The sequence below is a fragment of the Taudactylus pleione genome, unplaced genomic scaffold, assembly GCF_031769625.1.
Source record: "Taudactylus pleione unplaced genomic scaffold, aTauple2 ptg000386l, whole genome shotgun sequence".
Taxonomy (NCBI): Eukaryota; Metazoa; Chordata; class Amphibia; order Anura; family Myobatrachidae; genus Taudactylus; species Taudactylus pleione.
In genome coordinates, this window is record NW_028284787.1 from 5246407 (window position 1) to 5259594 (window position 13188).

A 13188-nucleotide genomic window follows, 5' to 3' on the forward strand; every position below is an offset into this window, starting at 1 on the left:
GAGAGCGAGATGGGCAGCAGTGCAGCACAGGGTGCACTGCCATCCTGATACGGCGCTGGGGTACAGGCAGGGGTGCCGGGGGGGTGGAGCAGGTACTAATTTTTTACTCTGGCCCAGGCTTGTTGGTGGGGCCCAGTGGGGGCCTAGGTATGGAGACTCCTGCCCTCAATCTTATCTGTCAGCAGCAGTCTCCTCTGCCTGTGTGGGGCTGGGGGAGGAGAGATCACACTGAACACCCCCCCCCCCCCCATGGATTTGCCCCTGGCATAGGGGCTCACAGCACCCCCCTGTTCAGCGGGGGTAAATAATTTTTTTTTTTCCCAAGGGGGTGGGGGTATCTCCGCCCATATTTAGGTCATGCCCCCTGAAAAGTACTGGTATAGATGAGCACAATGGAAAAGGATTAGCATGTGAGCTTATGGGATCATAGAAGAATTGGCATCTTTATATGAGACATATGCACTCTTTCACTGAATGTATTGCATAGGGATGGCAAATAAAACAGCTGTCATTTCATAGAAAACAGGCGTCATTCCATGTTGTGCCGCATGTAAAATATGTGAAATCATCTTAGCAGAAAGTCTGCTGAAGAGATATTGCATAGGTTTAATATTTAAAAAACAATACATATAAAAGTTTAGCCAGCTCCCATTATAGACAATTGGTATTTCATTTCTGCAGACCAGGGCTGTGATTCCTCTTAGTACGTCCCTGACATGCAGTCTCCCTGCTGCTAGTACGGAGGAGGGAAGGAGGTGTGCCAGGAGGTGGGAGAGCACAGACAAGGGGTGCTCCTGAGACTGCTCCATGCTGAGATGCTAGTACGGAGGAGGGAAGGAGGTGTGCCAGGAGGTGGGAGAGCACAGACAAGGGGTGCTCCTGAGACTGCTCCATGCTGAGATGCTAGTACGGAGGAGGGAAGGAGGTGTGCCAGGAGGTGGGAGAGCACAGACAAGGGGTGCTCCTGAGACTGCTCCATGCTGAGATGCTAGTACGGAGGAGGGAAGGAGGTGTGCCAGGAGGTGGGAGAGCACAGACAAGGGGTGCTCCTGAGACTGCTCCATGCTGAGAATGTTCATTGTAATAACAGCCACAGACAAAAAGCAGCAACTTCTCGTCGTATCTATCCCCCGCTGCTGCCAGCATCTCTAGTTCTACAAACAGAAAGAAGCTGTGATGAAGGGGACAGCAGCTCCTAGTCGGAGACCACTCATCATGGTTCTGTAGGCGATCTATACAGAGCTGTTATGAAATAATAAGCAACGGAAATAAAGTACAAGTACTCGCCTCCTTTATTATGCTAAACCAAATGCCCGAAATCTGATGTACTGTAGTTGCGGTCTTTTGCTATTTTCCTATTTCCAATCAGTATCTTCAGCAGCAATTCCATGTTGATTGGGGTTTGGCTAGAAGGAAATGAGTAACAGAGCCGGCTGTATGCACCATTAGTTGCTCCTGGATTTCCCGAGGAAGAAGTTCATGCTCATGGTGTGAGTGGCACTTCCCCACGCAGACTCCTGCCATCCCCTCATCTCACTCGCACTTGTCTCCAATGCTCTTGCTTCGCTGTATGGGCGCAGATTACATTGGATCAGGATGGATAGACATGTCCTGTCTCTCTTACAGTTGTTCCTGTCAGTGGTCTGTGGTAAGTAGTGTGATGATAGCATGCTCATAGTCATAGTTCACACAGTATGTCAGACTCCTGCAAAAATTAAGTTAAGTTTCTGATTAATGAGTTCTTAATATTTCCTCCACATCTTTTCTGTATAATGTAACTAGAAGCAGTGATTGCTGTGACCGGCGTTATGCCACCTGAGTCTGTGGGAGAGGATGTGTTAGTGTAGGATACACAATGCCAGTATATAAATACACACAACGTGTTCTTTACAGATAGCATTGTTAGATGAAACAGGAAATGGCAGAGACATCAGCTCTGTATAATGTCAGTGTTATTGTGGTTCAGCATCTTGGAGTTTGTTAGACAGTACTTAGCAGTATTAGTAGCAGTATTAGTAGTAGTATTCGTTTATAAAATGCCACATGTTAAAAGTACTTTCCACTTATCTAAAAAGAAAGTATAATTCCCTTATTTGCTTATTATTAAGGAAATCTGTTTTTCCTAGCAAAATATATTGTGATTAAAATTGTTTAAGTACCCATCTGCCAATTGGCTCATATATAAGAGCTTGTGAAGTATTAGTAGTAGTAGTAGTAGTAGTAGTAGTAGTAGTAGTATTTTTATTATTATAATTGTTATTATTATTTCACTGAGTTCTAATAATGGATGTCTTTTATTCATCCTCGCTAACTAGCTAATGAAGTAATATTATATTGTACCTGATCAGTACTCATTTTCTCAGTCCTGTGCTAATTAAAATCCAATTTGCAGAAAATAAAATCCAGTCTGTGTCTGATGGGAAAACTCACTGAAATGTTGTAATAAAATGCATCTGAATAATTTAGATAGTGATCTCATATCTCATGTACTGCTGAGCCCTTTTAACCCAGTGACCAGTCCATTATCACTGCCTCTGAGATACATTTTATCAGTGTCTCTGATGTTTCTGTTGTTCTAATTATAGCTGTGTAAAATTGAGAGTAGTGAGCATATTAACATGACAGAAAAGGACCTGGATACATTATATTAATGATTTGTTATGTTGTATGGGCGGCTAATATAAACCTACATGTGTCTGCACTAAAGTTGGCATTTTGTTTTATATTTTTATATTTTAACCGTAAAGTAATATGATTTTGGTTTCAAGCTGGAGAGTTGTTATTTTCATTTGGTTCATTCTAAAGCTAGGTACACACCTATACAATTTTCCTGCCGATCATCCGTTATTGACCTGATAATTGTATAGGTGTGTATGCAGGAGCACCAGCTGATAATCAGCTTAAAACGCTTCTGCAAACGTTCGTTTGGGAGGCTGCATCTTATGAGCAGTTAAATATTTAAGATGCCCAACCTCCCAATCCATCAGCATGGTGTGTACAGTACCTAGCTTACACCTATATACACACAATGCGATCCATCGGCATGGTGTGTACTGTACCTAGCTTACACCTATATACACACAATGTGATCACTCAGCATGGTGTGTACAGTCAGGGCCGGTTCTAGACATTGTTGGGACGAAAGTTCCCAGTTGCACCCCCCCCAAAAAAACACCCTTGCTGGAAGCGCGTGCTGCAAGCGCTTCCAGAAAGGGGGAATGTTCTTGAGGAACACCCCCAATTCATCACACTGTGGGGCGTGCCCAGCTGTTACGAAGGTGCTGGGCTTCCCCCAAGCTCTCCCCTCGTGGCAAATAGTTGCCATGTGCAGTAATGCACCTTACACAGTATGTCTTACACAGTAATGCCCTTTATAGCATATTATGCCACATGAAGTAATGCCCTGTATAACACATTATGCCACACACAGTAATGCCCTGTATAACACATTACGCCACACGCAGTAATGCTCTGTATAAAACATAATGTGCCATACGCAGTAATGCCCTGTATAATACTTTGTGCCACATGCAGTAATGCCCTGTATAATACATTGTGCCACACACAGTAATTCCCTTTATAATACATTATCCCCAATTTAAATTATGCCTCACAGTAGTCCCTTATTCATGTTATGACCCACAGTGGTGTTCCTTTTACACAATGCCCAAATTAGTGCCCCTTATGCACAAGGCCCACAGTAGTAGTGCCCCTAATACAATGCCCACAGTAATAGTGCCCCTAATACATTGCCCACAGCAGTAGTGCCCCTTATACAATGCCCACAGCCATGGTGCCCCTTACACAATGGCCCCGTTAGTGATGCCCCCCATGCAGTGCCCTCATTAGTAGTGCCAGCAGTGGTAATGCCCCCATTGGTAATGCCCACATTGGTAATGTCACCTATAGTAGTGCCCACAGTAGCAATGCCCCCTATAGTAGTGCTCACAGTTGTAATGCCCACATTAGTAGTACCCCCAGTAGTAATGCCCCCTATAGTAGTGCCCACAGTAGGAATGCTCCCTTTAGTAGTGACCAAAGTAGTAATGCCCCCTATAGTAGTGACCCCTATAGTAGTGCCTCCAATAGTAATGCCCACTATAGTAATGCACCATTAGTAGTGCCCCCAGTAGTAATGCCTCCATTAGTAGTACTTCCAGTAGTAATGCCCACTATAGTAATGCCCCATTAGTAGTGCCCCCAGTAGTAATACCCCCCTATAGAAGTGCATCCAGTAGTAATGCTCCCATTAGTAATGCCCCATATTGTAATGCCCCCAGTAGTAATGACCCCTATAGCCATGCCCCCAGTGCTGGTGCTTCTGAAAGAAAAAAAGACAATTAAAATACAAACACAATACTTACCTCCCCCGCTCCTGTGTCCGCTGCCGTCCAGTCCGACCGCGGCTCCACCACAGATCTACGGGAGAGACGTCATGATGTCCCTCCCATAGTGCTCTCTGCGGGAGCTGGAGCTCAGGAGTGAGCTCCGGCTTTCAACTGCTTCTGCAGGGAGGGAGCCGGGTGCCCACTGATAACAAATATCAGCGGGTGCTCGGCAAATGGAGCCTCCCTGCAGCGGCTAGTGGGTGGGGTTCAGGGACCGGCTCTGTTTTGTTTTCTTTTTTCTTGTGGGATTTTTTTTTTTTTGTCTTCTCGGGACTCTGTAGCGCCCTCTAGGGGCCGGTGCTCCTGGTGACGGCTCTGTTAGCCCACCCCTAGACCCGCCACTGTGTACAGTACCTAGCTTACACCTATATACACACAATGCGATCACTCGGCAGACCAGATAAACACTCTTACACACTGATTATGTGATCAGTGTGTACCTCGTACACACTGAGCTATTTCTATCTCAGTGTGTACAGTTTTCAATGGATCGGGAGGTCAGGTATCTTAAATATTAAACTGCTCATAAGATGCAACCACTCGATCTGACCGTTTGCAGAAGCGTTCTAACCCGTTTATCGGCTGACACCACTGCATTCACACCTATACAATTATCTGGCTAAACAGCCAATATCGGTTGATCGGCATGATAATTGTATGGGCATGTAAATAGCTTTGGAAGTGATGTCTGTAGTGAGGATGATGTTGGGCACACTATTAGGGAATGATCAGATTATCTGGAGTACAGCAATGTGTATGAATGCCAATGGCTACATTTCTCCTCAAAGCATGTTGGAAATTGCAGTGTAAGCAGTTAGTAGTCTATATAATTGGGCTCAATATATGAGATGTTAATAAAATATGTACATTCTATTTGTACAGGAAATCTATTTTTTCGTGTGAAACCTTAGCCAAGTACTTCACAATATCTATTCTGTCATTATTCAATATTTATATTATTCTGATCACCATTAAGTCTGCAATTAATTACATGTTTGTGCAGTTTTTTTTTTATATGATTCTTTTTTTAAACTGGGAATTTTTCTCATTTTTGAGGAAGCTCAGAGAACAATAGTTGGTCTCTTTCCCATTTTTCTCTAAGATCTTGTGTGCCTCCTCCAAGACGTTATGACAATGTGAGTTTTAAGAGGTTTAACCAAGGCCAAGGGCCAGATTTACTAAGCAGCATATTTTGAAAAAGCCAATGCTTAGTGATCCAGCCCTCAGGAACTGTTGAATCAAAAATGACATTGCCCCCCAGTGCAGAAAGAAAGGTTTACTAGATAGGAGGGATGTAGTCATTAGGTCAACAATAACACTGTGTTTTATTCATAATGTCGTTAGTTATGATGACAACATTGTAAAATGTCGACAGGCAACATGTCAACATTCCCAAAATGTCAACATGTGAAATGCCGACATTGTCAGAATGTCAAAAGTTAGGGGTTAGGGTTATGCACTAGATGAAGGATAGTTGGATTTCAGCCTGATGAAGGACAATGTAGCCCCACTTCGAGAAGAGCTGCAGGTACCGCCAACCTCCCAGTAACTCTGCTGTCATCCTGTGTGTCCCTACTACTTATACTACCCCCTGTATCTCTATTACTGCCCCCAACCAATCTCTACTACATGTAATATTGCCCCAAATGTGATGTTTGTCACCACTACAACTATTACATCTAAGCTATTATCTGTGTCTATGCTACTACCCACCAACTGCCATCTGTATCGCTGCTGCTACAGTCTGGTACCATCCCCCAGCTGTAATGTGTGTCCCTGCTAATACTACTAATCTCAATATCCTCTGCGTCCATGCTACTAATACTAGCCCCAAGCTGGCTTCCAGTTTCCCTACTACCTCCACCCACTTGACATGCGTTCTTACTACTACCACCGACGCACCTATCACATGTCTCTACTACTGCTAACCCCACCAACCTGTCATGTTTTCTGGATGGTGATACTACTTAAAGTATTTATTGTTTGAATAAAGCATTCCTTTAATATTTACATTTCCTAAAAAAAAAAAAATGAATCCAATTTGTACCTTTTTAATGGAACCAAAAGCACAAATCTGGCCTTTTAGTTCTGCTTCACATACATAGTCTGGCTAGCTTAGTCACCCATGCACTTATCTTCAGATACTGGCAAAGTGAAGCAGTTATGTGATTACCTCTCTAAGCCAACATCGTACAGCTGCCCTGGAATATTTTATTGATGACTTGTGGATGAAAGGGATTTTTTTTTATATTGCTGCAATACTGTACATCTTTATCACCGAAGACAACACGTGTTCTATACATTAAACCACTTTTTAAGGATGGACTTTGCATGCCAACCTCTGAATTTGCATCAAGACATTTTCAGTAGTAATGTAAGGTTTTCTTTTATCATATCATCTTTAGGTTTTCTTATATGCAATTTCTCTTTTTTGGTATATACTATTTTTTTTTCCACTTTTAAGTCAGTTTTATGTCATAGTTACAAAACAATGTCGTTTCTCACCTAGAATTTTCTCCAAAATGGAACCTAGTAAGATTTGACTCCATCTTTAAAATGTGAAAATTAATATATAACCTAAATTTACATTTTCTAGTGTCAATTTTTATTTTTCAGTTTAGTAAAACATATACCTGGTAGTCTATTATACAGGGAGCAGCAATTTAGGTTAAAGCAAATTTTTCAAGGTCATAAGAGGCTTTCAATGGGATTCTCACACTAGGGGGGTCTATTCAGCATTGATTTTTTTTACATAAAAAATACGGAAACTATGATTTCTGTATTTTTTTATGTAACTCCCCTATTCAGCAATGGGATAATGGAGAAGATAACGCAATTATCTTCTCCATTGATTCCCATCTCGCTGAGTACCGCACTGTAGGGATCAGCCATTGAACTCTACAGTGCTTTAACACTTCTTGCTATTCAGCAGAGCAAAACGTGTTAAATCACTTGATAAATATCTACTTTATCTAACGTTATTTCAGAATGGCGTTATACAAAGAAAATACTTAAATATCCCGAAAACTGCAGGACAGAGGGAAATATTCCCATAAGTCCCTGCAGTATCAAGTAAGCCCGCCCAGTCTCTATCCTTGCTTCACGGTGATCGCCGGCAGGTAAGTCACTCTAGAGCCTTTTAAAACTCCCGAAATTGATTGATATGTGTATACAGGCTTTATACTAGCCTGTATACATGTACATTTATGTGCAAATATATTTAACATTTATATATAAACGTTAAATATAAAAGCACATACATATACATGTATACAGGCTAGTAAAGCTGGAGCTGTACTTACCCCTCCATGGTCACCAGGAAGCCAGGACAGAGACTGTTCCCGAGCGCATGACTGAGCATGCACAGAGGAACAAATAGAAGGGATTGTTTTTGGAATCCTGGAAGCAATACCTTCTGTGACATCGCAGGGACAGCGTGTTACCGCAACCGCTGTCCCTGCTAAAAAATATTTCTGCATAGCTTACATATTTTATCATAATTGATAAAATCTGATGTTGCCCGATAATATTCTGGGCAACCTCGTCACTGTTGCTGAATAGACTCCTAGGTCTAACACACATTTCTTCATAACAGCAGCTTTTAGACAGCTGAGCTACTCTTTTATGCTGCATGTCTGTAGTCTAGGACCCACCAATATTACATATATTGATTTAAAATAATGTCCCACCATTGTGTCAGATAAACTATTATTCATGTGCCTGTCAATCGTTGTAGTAGTAGAACAGTCTTAACTACACAAACATTTTTGGCTACAGTTGTAGTTCCAAGGATGAGTCCTTGGCAACTACAAATTGCTTCTTTTAAAGTCTCCAAATCTATCTAAGACAGTCATTAATCATTACTGACTTGTTTATGTTTAAAAATACAAAGCCATTTATACAAACATATAAGCTCAAGGTAAAGCCTGAAGTCAGCAATATAACAACAACAAAATATACAGCAATTCACTCTTCACTCATGTGCATAAGAATAGTAATTTTTCTTTCTAACTATGAAGCTTTCTACATTTTTAATAAATACTTGGAGATATTCTGATAGTAGCCTTGTAAGAAGTGTAATTAAAGATCATTAAAAAGAACAACTGATGTATCAAATGAAACATTGTATTGAAGTCTTATAGAAAAAGGGCAGACTTGTGAGATAGTGTTTGCCATAAAATTCCTGCTCCTGTCTGACTGTGTGTGGCTTTCTTATATTTCCAAGTCAACTCATCAAATGTTGATTCAAGCCTTAAAGTACATATCAAACTAATCATGGTTTGGTCCAATATAGAAACATTTTATTATAGTTACTTTTGTTTAAACAAAAGTACAGATGATATTCATTATTTTTTGGAAGAAGCAATTGTTGAGAAAAAAAATCTCAGGACCCAAATATATGAAGGGATCTGAGATCCACTGAGATGTAAACATCTTTGCCTGTTAAAGGAAATGAAAATCAATATCAGGATGTTTTCGGTAAATTTTAATATGTTGCAACTAGCCACAAATTAAACTGCAAAAAAAAAAAAATCACAAGATAGAGTGAGACAAAAATGTGGTGCAGAAATAAAGTGGGATAAACATTTTGAACAAAGTTACAAGTACAAAAATTAGCAATTTCAGCATGACAACAGTGGACACTAAAAAGACACATCAGTGAAATGTATAAAAGCAAATTAAATTAATTGAAAAACATAATAAATGATAAAAACAAATTTATAAAGGTGGCAAAAAAGAAGAACTCACAGGCTGATATTTCATGCTATAAATTAGGTGCACTTAGGGCACCCCACATGCATTGAATTTTCAGTTGTTATAATATGCAAATTTCTTAAAGTACATTTTGCTGGCAATTGCTAGGCGACATCGATATAATAAATGCCAATGGGAAGCATGTACAAGCTATAAAAAAAAAATTTGGGTGCTCCGAACATTTTTTGCAAATGCAATGAGATCTCTTAACTACACAGAACATGGATAGGCTAAGCAACATTTTGTTTATTTTTAGTCTGTGACATTTTGCTTATTTTTAGTTTGCGGTAATTTACTGTGGCTAATTACTTCACCCGGGATTATTCAATTAGCCCTGAAGTTGGCCTCATACCAGCACTTATCGTGTTTTTTTGGGGGGGACCTGATGTGTCCCAAAAAAATAATCCATGATAACTGCCGTTTCTTCACCTGAAAAAAGGCGAAAACACATAGGTCCGTGAGCTTATCACAGCACCTATGTGTTTTTGGGAGAACTATCCTATTATTTAGACCGAAATAATAGGATAGGGTGAAAATAAAACTGCAAAAATTGGGGATAATCATTGAAAAATCCCCGTTTTTCGCCGATCGCAGAGGTCAATTTGCACCCGAACAATATTCAGGGCTAATTGGGTACCGCTCTTAGTTGGTATAAAAACTTGATACCAACAGATTTTGGATACTTTCCAATACTTACTGAAGTCAAAGTACCACCTCCTACCACATTAGGGAATTCTACACAGTGCTTGTTTTACCCTTGGTTACATATTATGTACATTAATGTATAACTATGGGTAGTGCCTTCATTTTAACTGTAACAGTTTAAAATTATGAGATTTTGTTTACATGGTACATATGTGCCTGCTAATATGATCCCTGTATAACACAATCCCTAACCCCTTCACAGTGGAAAGGCTATTCCATGGAAAATAATAATGGTCAAGTTTTACAGCAGCATCTTCTGAAGCGATAAAAACAAAATGACAATTTCATGTGAATAGACAGTCTCTAAGTGCTCCCAGTACATAGGGACCACCTCTACAGTTACACAATCTCTAACCTTTCATTACAATACCTTATGCCAGGACACAAATCCTCATGCATTTATGTGTCTGATTATTGTGATTGTCTCACATTTCATATGGAAGGCCATGATCCATATAGAATAAAAATGTGTTCATCAATACCATTTTTGTGCTAATCAGTGCACTTACCCATACAGACATGTACAATCACTGAAACAAAGGAAGGATATTCCTTCACATTTTCTCATATTTGGAAGTGAAGCAACTGTTACGTCTATTGTCTCAGCCAAAACCTATATACTGTAACTTAATTATTAATCTATATTTAAGTATAAAATTAAATTTAAATATTTTAATAAGTGGGGTAAATATTGCCTTTCATTCTATTGTATAGGACAGAGATGGTCAGAACATTATTTTTGTTATAGATGATACCAAACACAAAATCTTTCCGTTCTGTGCCAACATTGTTATAATGAAAGTGAATGTTACTGAAGATGTGCTCTGCTCACGGCTTTCTGGTTATTCAGAGCAAGACTGTGCATAGGAAATGACTGAGTTTGAATGCTGTTTGAGGGAACCTACACTATCAACAGTCAGGGCTGGTGAAAGAGTACTGGGCAATCTTCCACATGACTTTCTACCCCTTGTAAAAATCAGTTGGGTGCTGCCCCCCACCCAATAAAATATTCTAATATGTGTGGAGCAAGTGGGGGTCATCAGACAGAGGAGGGGGTGACAGTATTGCTGCCATCTGCTGCTCCTCCATGTCAGTGATGACATCATAGTCCAGCACCACACTCCCAGCCAATCACTGATACGGAAAAGCAGCAGCTGGCAGCATCACTACAAATGAGAAGCACTCTATTTCATGTAATTTAATTTATTTAACACACCTCCTCTATCACATTGTCAGCCAATTAAGAAATGATGTGTTAAATACATTGGGACAAATGTAATAGGTAGTCTGTTTTGGTAAATTGCGAGTTTGGTGCTAAACTCGCAATTTTTCACAACTCTCCAATGTAATAGGGTGTCTGTTCACTAAAACTCGCATTTTTTAGCGTTACTAAAACTCGCCATTCTCAAAATCGCATCCAGATGTTTTCCCATTAGAAACATGCAACTCTCCAAATGTAATAGGTCGCGATTTTGCAACTCGCAAGAAAAAGTTTACACAAACTCTCCACATTTTAGACCACATTCAGATAGGTCTGTTCAATCTCTCAATAAGTGAAATTTCACATCTGAGACATATTTCCACATAGGAATCCCATTACCATTAATTTTCAGCCTATATAAACCACACCTACATCAATTTCACATGTGTGGGTGTAGCAATGGCGTTTTTGATTAATTCATATGAGCTGTATGTGTCTGGCATTATTACTGTGGAGGAGATACGCAGGAGGAATGCGCAGGAGCATGACCAGATCCAGGTCCCTATTAGGCTGCGTGCCACACGTACCTACAGTACAAGGATGGACCTGGACTCCCTCTCAGATCAAGAGGTATTTCAGCTTTTTAGGCTGAGCCATACCAACCTCCTGAACTTATATGAGCAGGTGAGAGCTGATTTGGAGCCTTTGGCAGGCAGTAACTATGCAGTGTCTGGGCTGCATAAATTAATGTGTCCCCTGCATTTTTTTGCCACAAGCTCTTTTCAGTCTGTGAGCTCTAGGGTGTTGGGGATTTCACAGGCCACTTTCTCAAGGCATTTATCTCAAGTGTTAAGTGCCATGAGGAATTTGTGGCAAACATATATCTCATTCCCAAGTTGTGAGTCTGACTGGCAGGACCTAAAGGTAGCTTTCTATAGGCTCTCAGCATTCCCTAATATGCTTGGAGCCATAGATTGTACCCACATTGGGATCCGAGCACCACACTTGAGGAGTTATGTTTATGTAAATAGGCATAACTATCACTCCCTCAATGTGCAGGTGGTCTGCGATGCCCATCTTCGTATTCTCAGTGTGGTTACAGGTTACCCAGGGTCTTGCCATGATGCCTATATCCTGCGCCAGTCCGGCCTGTGGGAGAAGTTTGATGGAGCACACATGCCAGAGGGCTGGCTCTTAAGTATTTTGATTTTCTTCTTTTTTTTTTTGTTTCATGTTTCCAAATGATATCTGTCCCTTTAGGCAAAAGTCCGTGCTGGACTTTTCCCTCCACATCGGAGCTTTACCTTGGATAAAGTATTGGGTGCTTGCCCGCGTTATCCCAGTATTCAAATTTTTAGTTACAAAAATGGTACCTTGCAAATTATTATCTGCAATTAAAAAAGGGATTTATCTTGATAAATTAGTATGACCCCCTAAAGATGTACAGACATGGTGGATCACTATGGGTACCCCAATTTTAGCCTGCAAATGAAAGTCAGGGTTTTAAATAGCCACGGAAGGTGTTTTTTCCCGACATTGATGAAGTGATGCAGAAGAGCATTTTTTTTTTTTTGTTTTGTTTTGGGTTGTCAAACCACAAAATTATTTTGGTTTTATTTTTAGGGTGTCCCTATTTTTTGGGCACCCCAAAACCAAATTTTTTCCTTTTTTTTGGACATGTAAAACATGGTGATAAGTTATCCCCGTTTTTTAACTCCAAAATTTTTAAACTGCAAAATGTCTTTGATTTAGAATACGGGGCTAATTTAAATATGCAAAAATGCCGACATTGTCCAAAAAATATCACCAATACCGACTTTTAAAGAAATAAACAAAGAACCCACCCAGTTTTGACGTATTCAAGTTATGCGGAGCAGCGATACTTTTCCGCCTATTACACTGCCTTGACTTTCCTTTTAGGGGGAAAGTCTTTCAATACAATAGGGGAACGCTTTTCTGTCTTGCAAAATGACGTCATGGGCGAAACCTTTACTCCCATTTCCACATTTCACTTAAATTTGCATACGGAACTGTACTTGATAGTATTTTTTTTTGGTATTTGGAATAAGGACATATTTGATTGTGTTACTAAATATACTTTCTTATCCATGATCAGGCGATTCAGGATATGGGTGTCAA

General features: G+C 40.2%; 1 protein-coding gene across 1 annotated transcript in view; it reads left to right on the forward strand.

The window, feature by feature from the left end:
* Positions 1-943: 943 nt before the first annotated feature.
* RAMP3 (receptor activity modifying protein 3) overlaps positions 944-13188 on the forward strand; it is a 228183-nt gene continuing 215938 nt past the window's right edge. Inside the window, exon 1 of the mRNA XM_088445636.1 lies at positions 944-1648. Coding sequence (XP_088301762.1) covers positions 1597-1648 — 52 coding nt within the window. The 5' untranslated portion in view covers positions 944-1596. The remainder of the gene's footprint in view (positions 1649-13188) is intronic.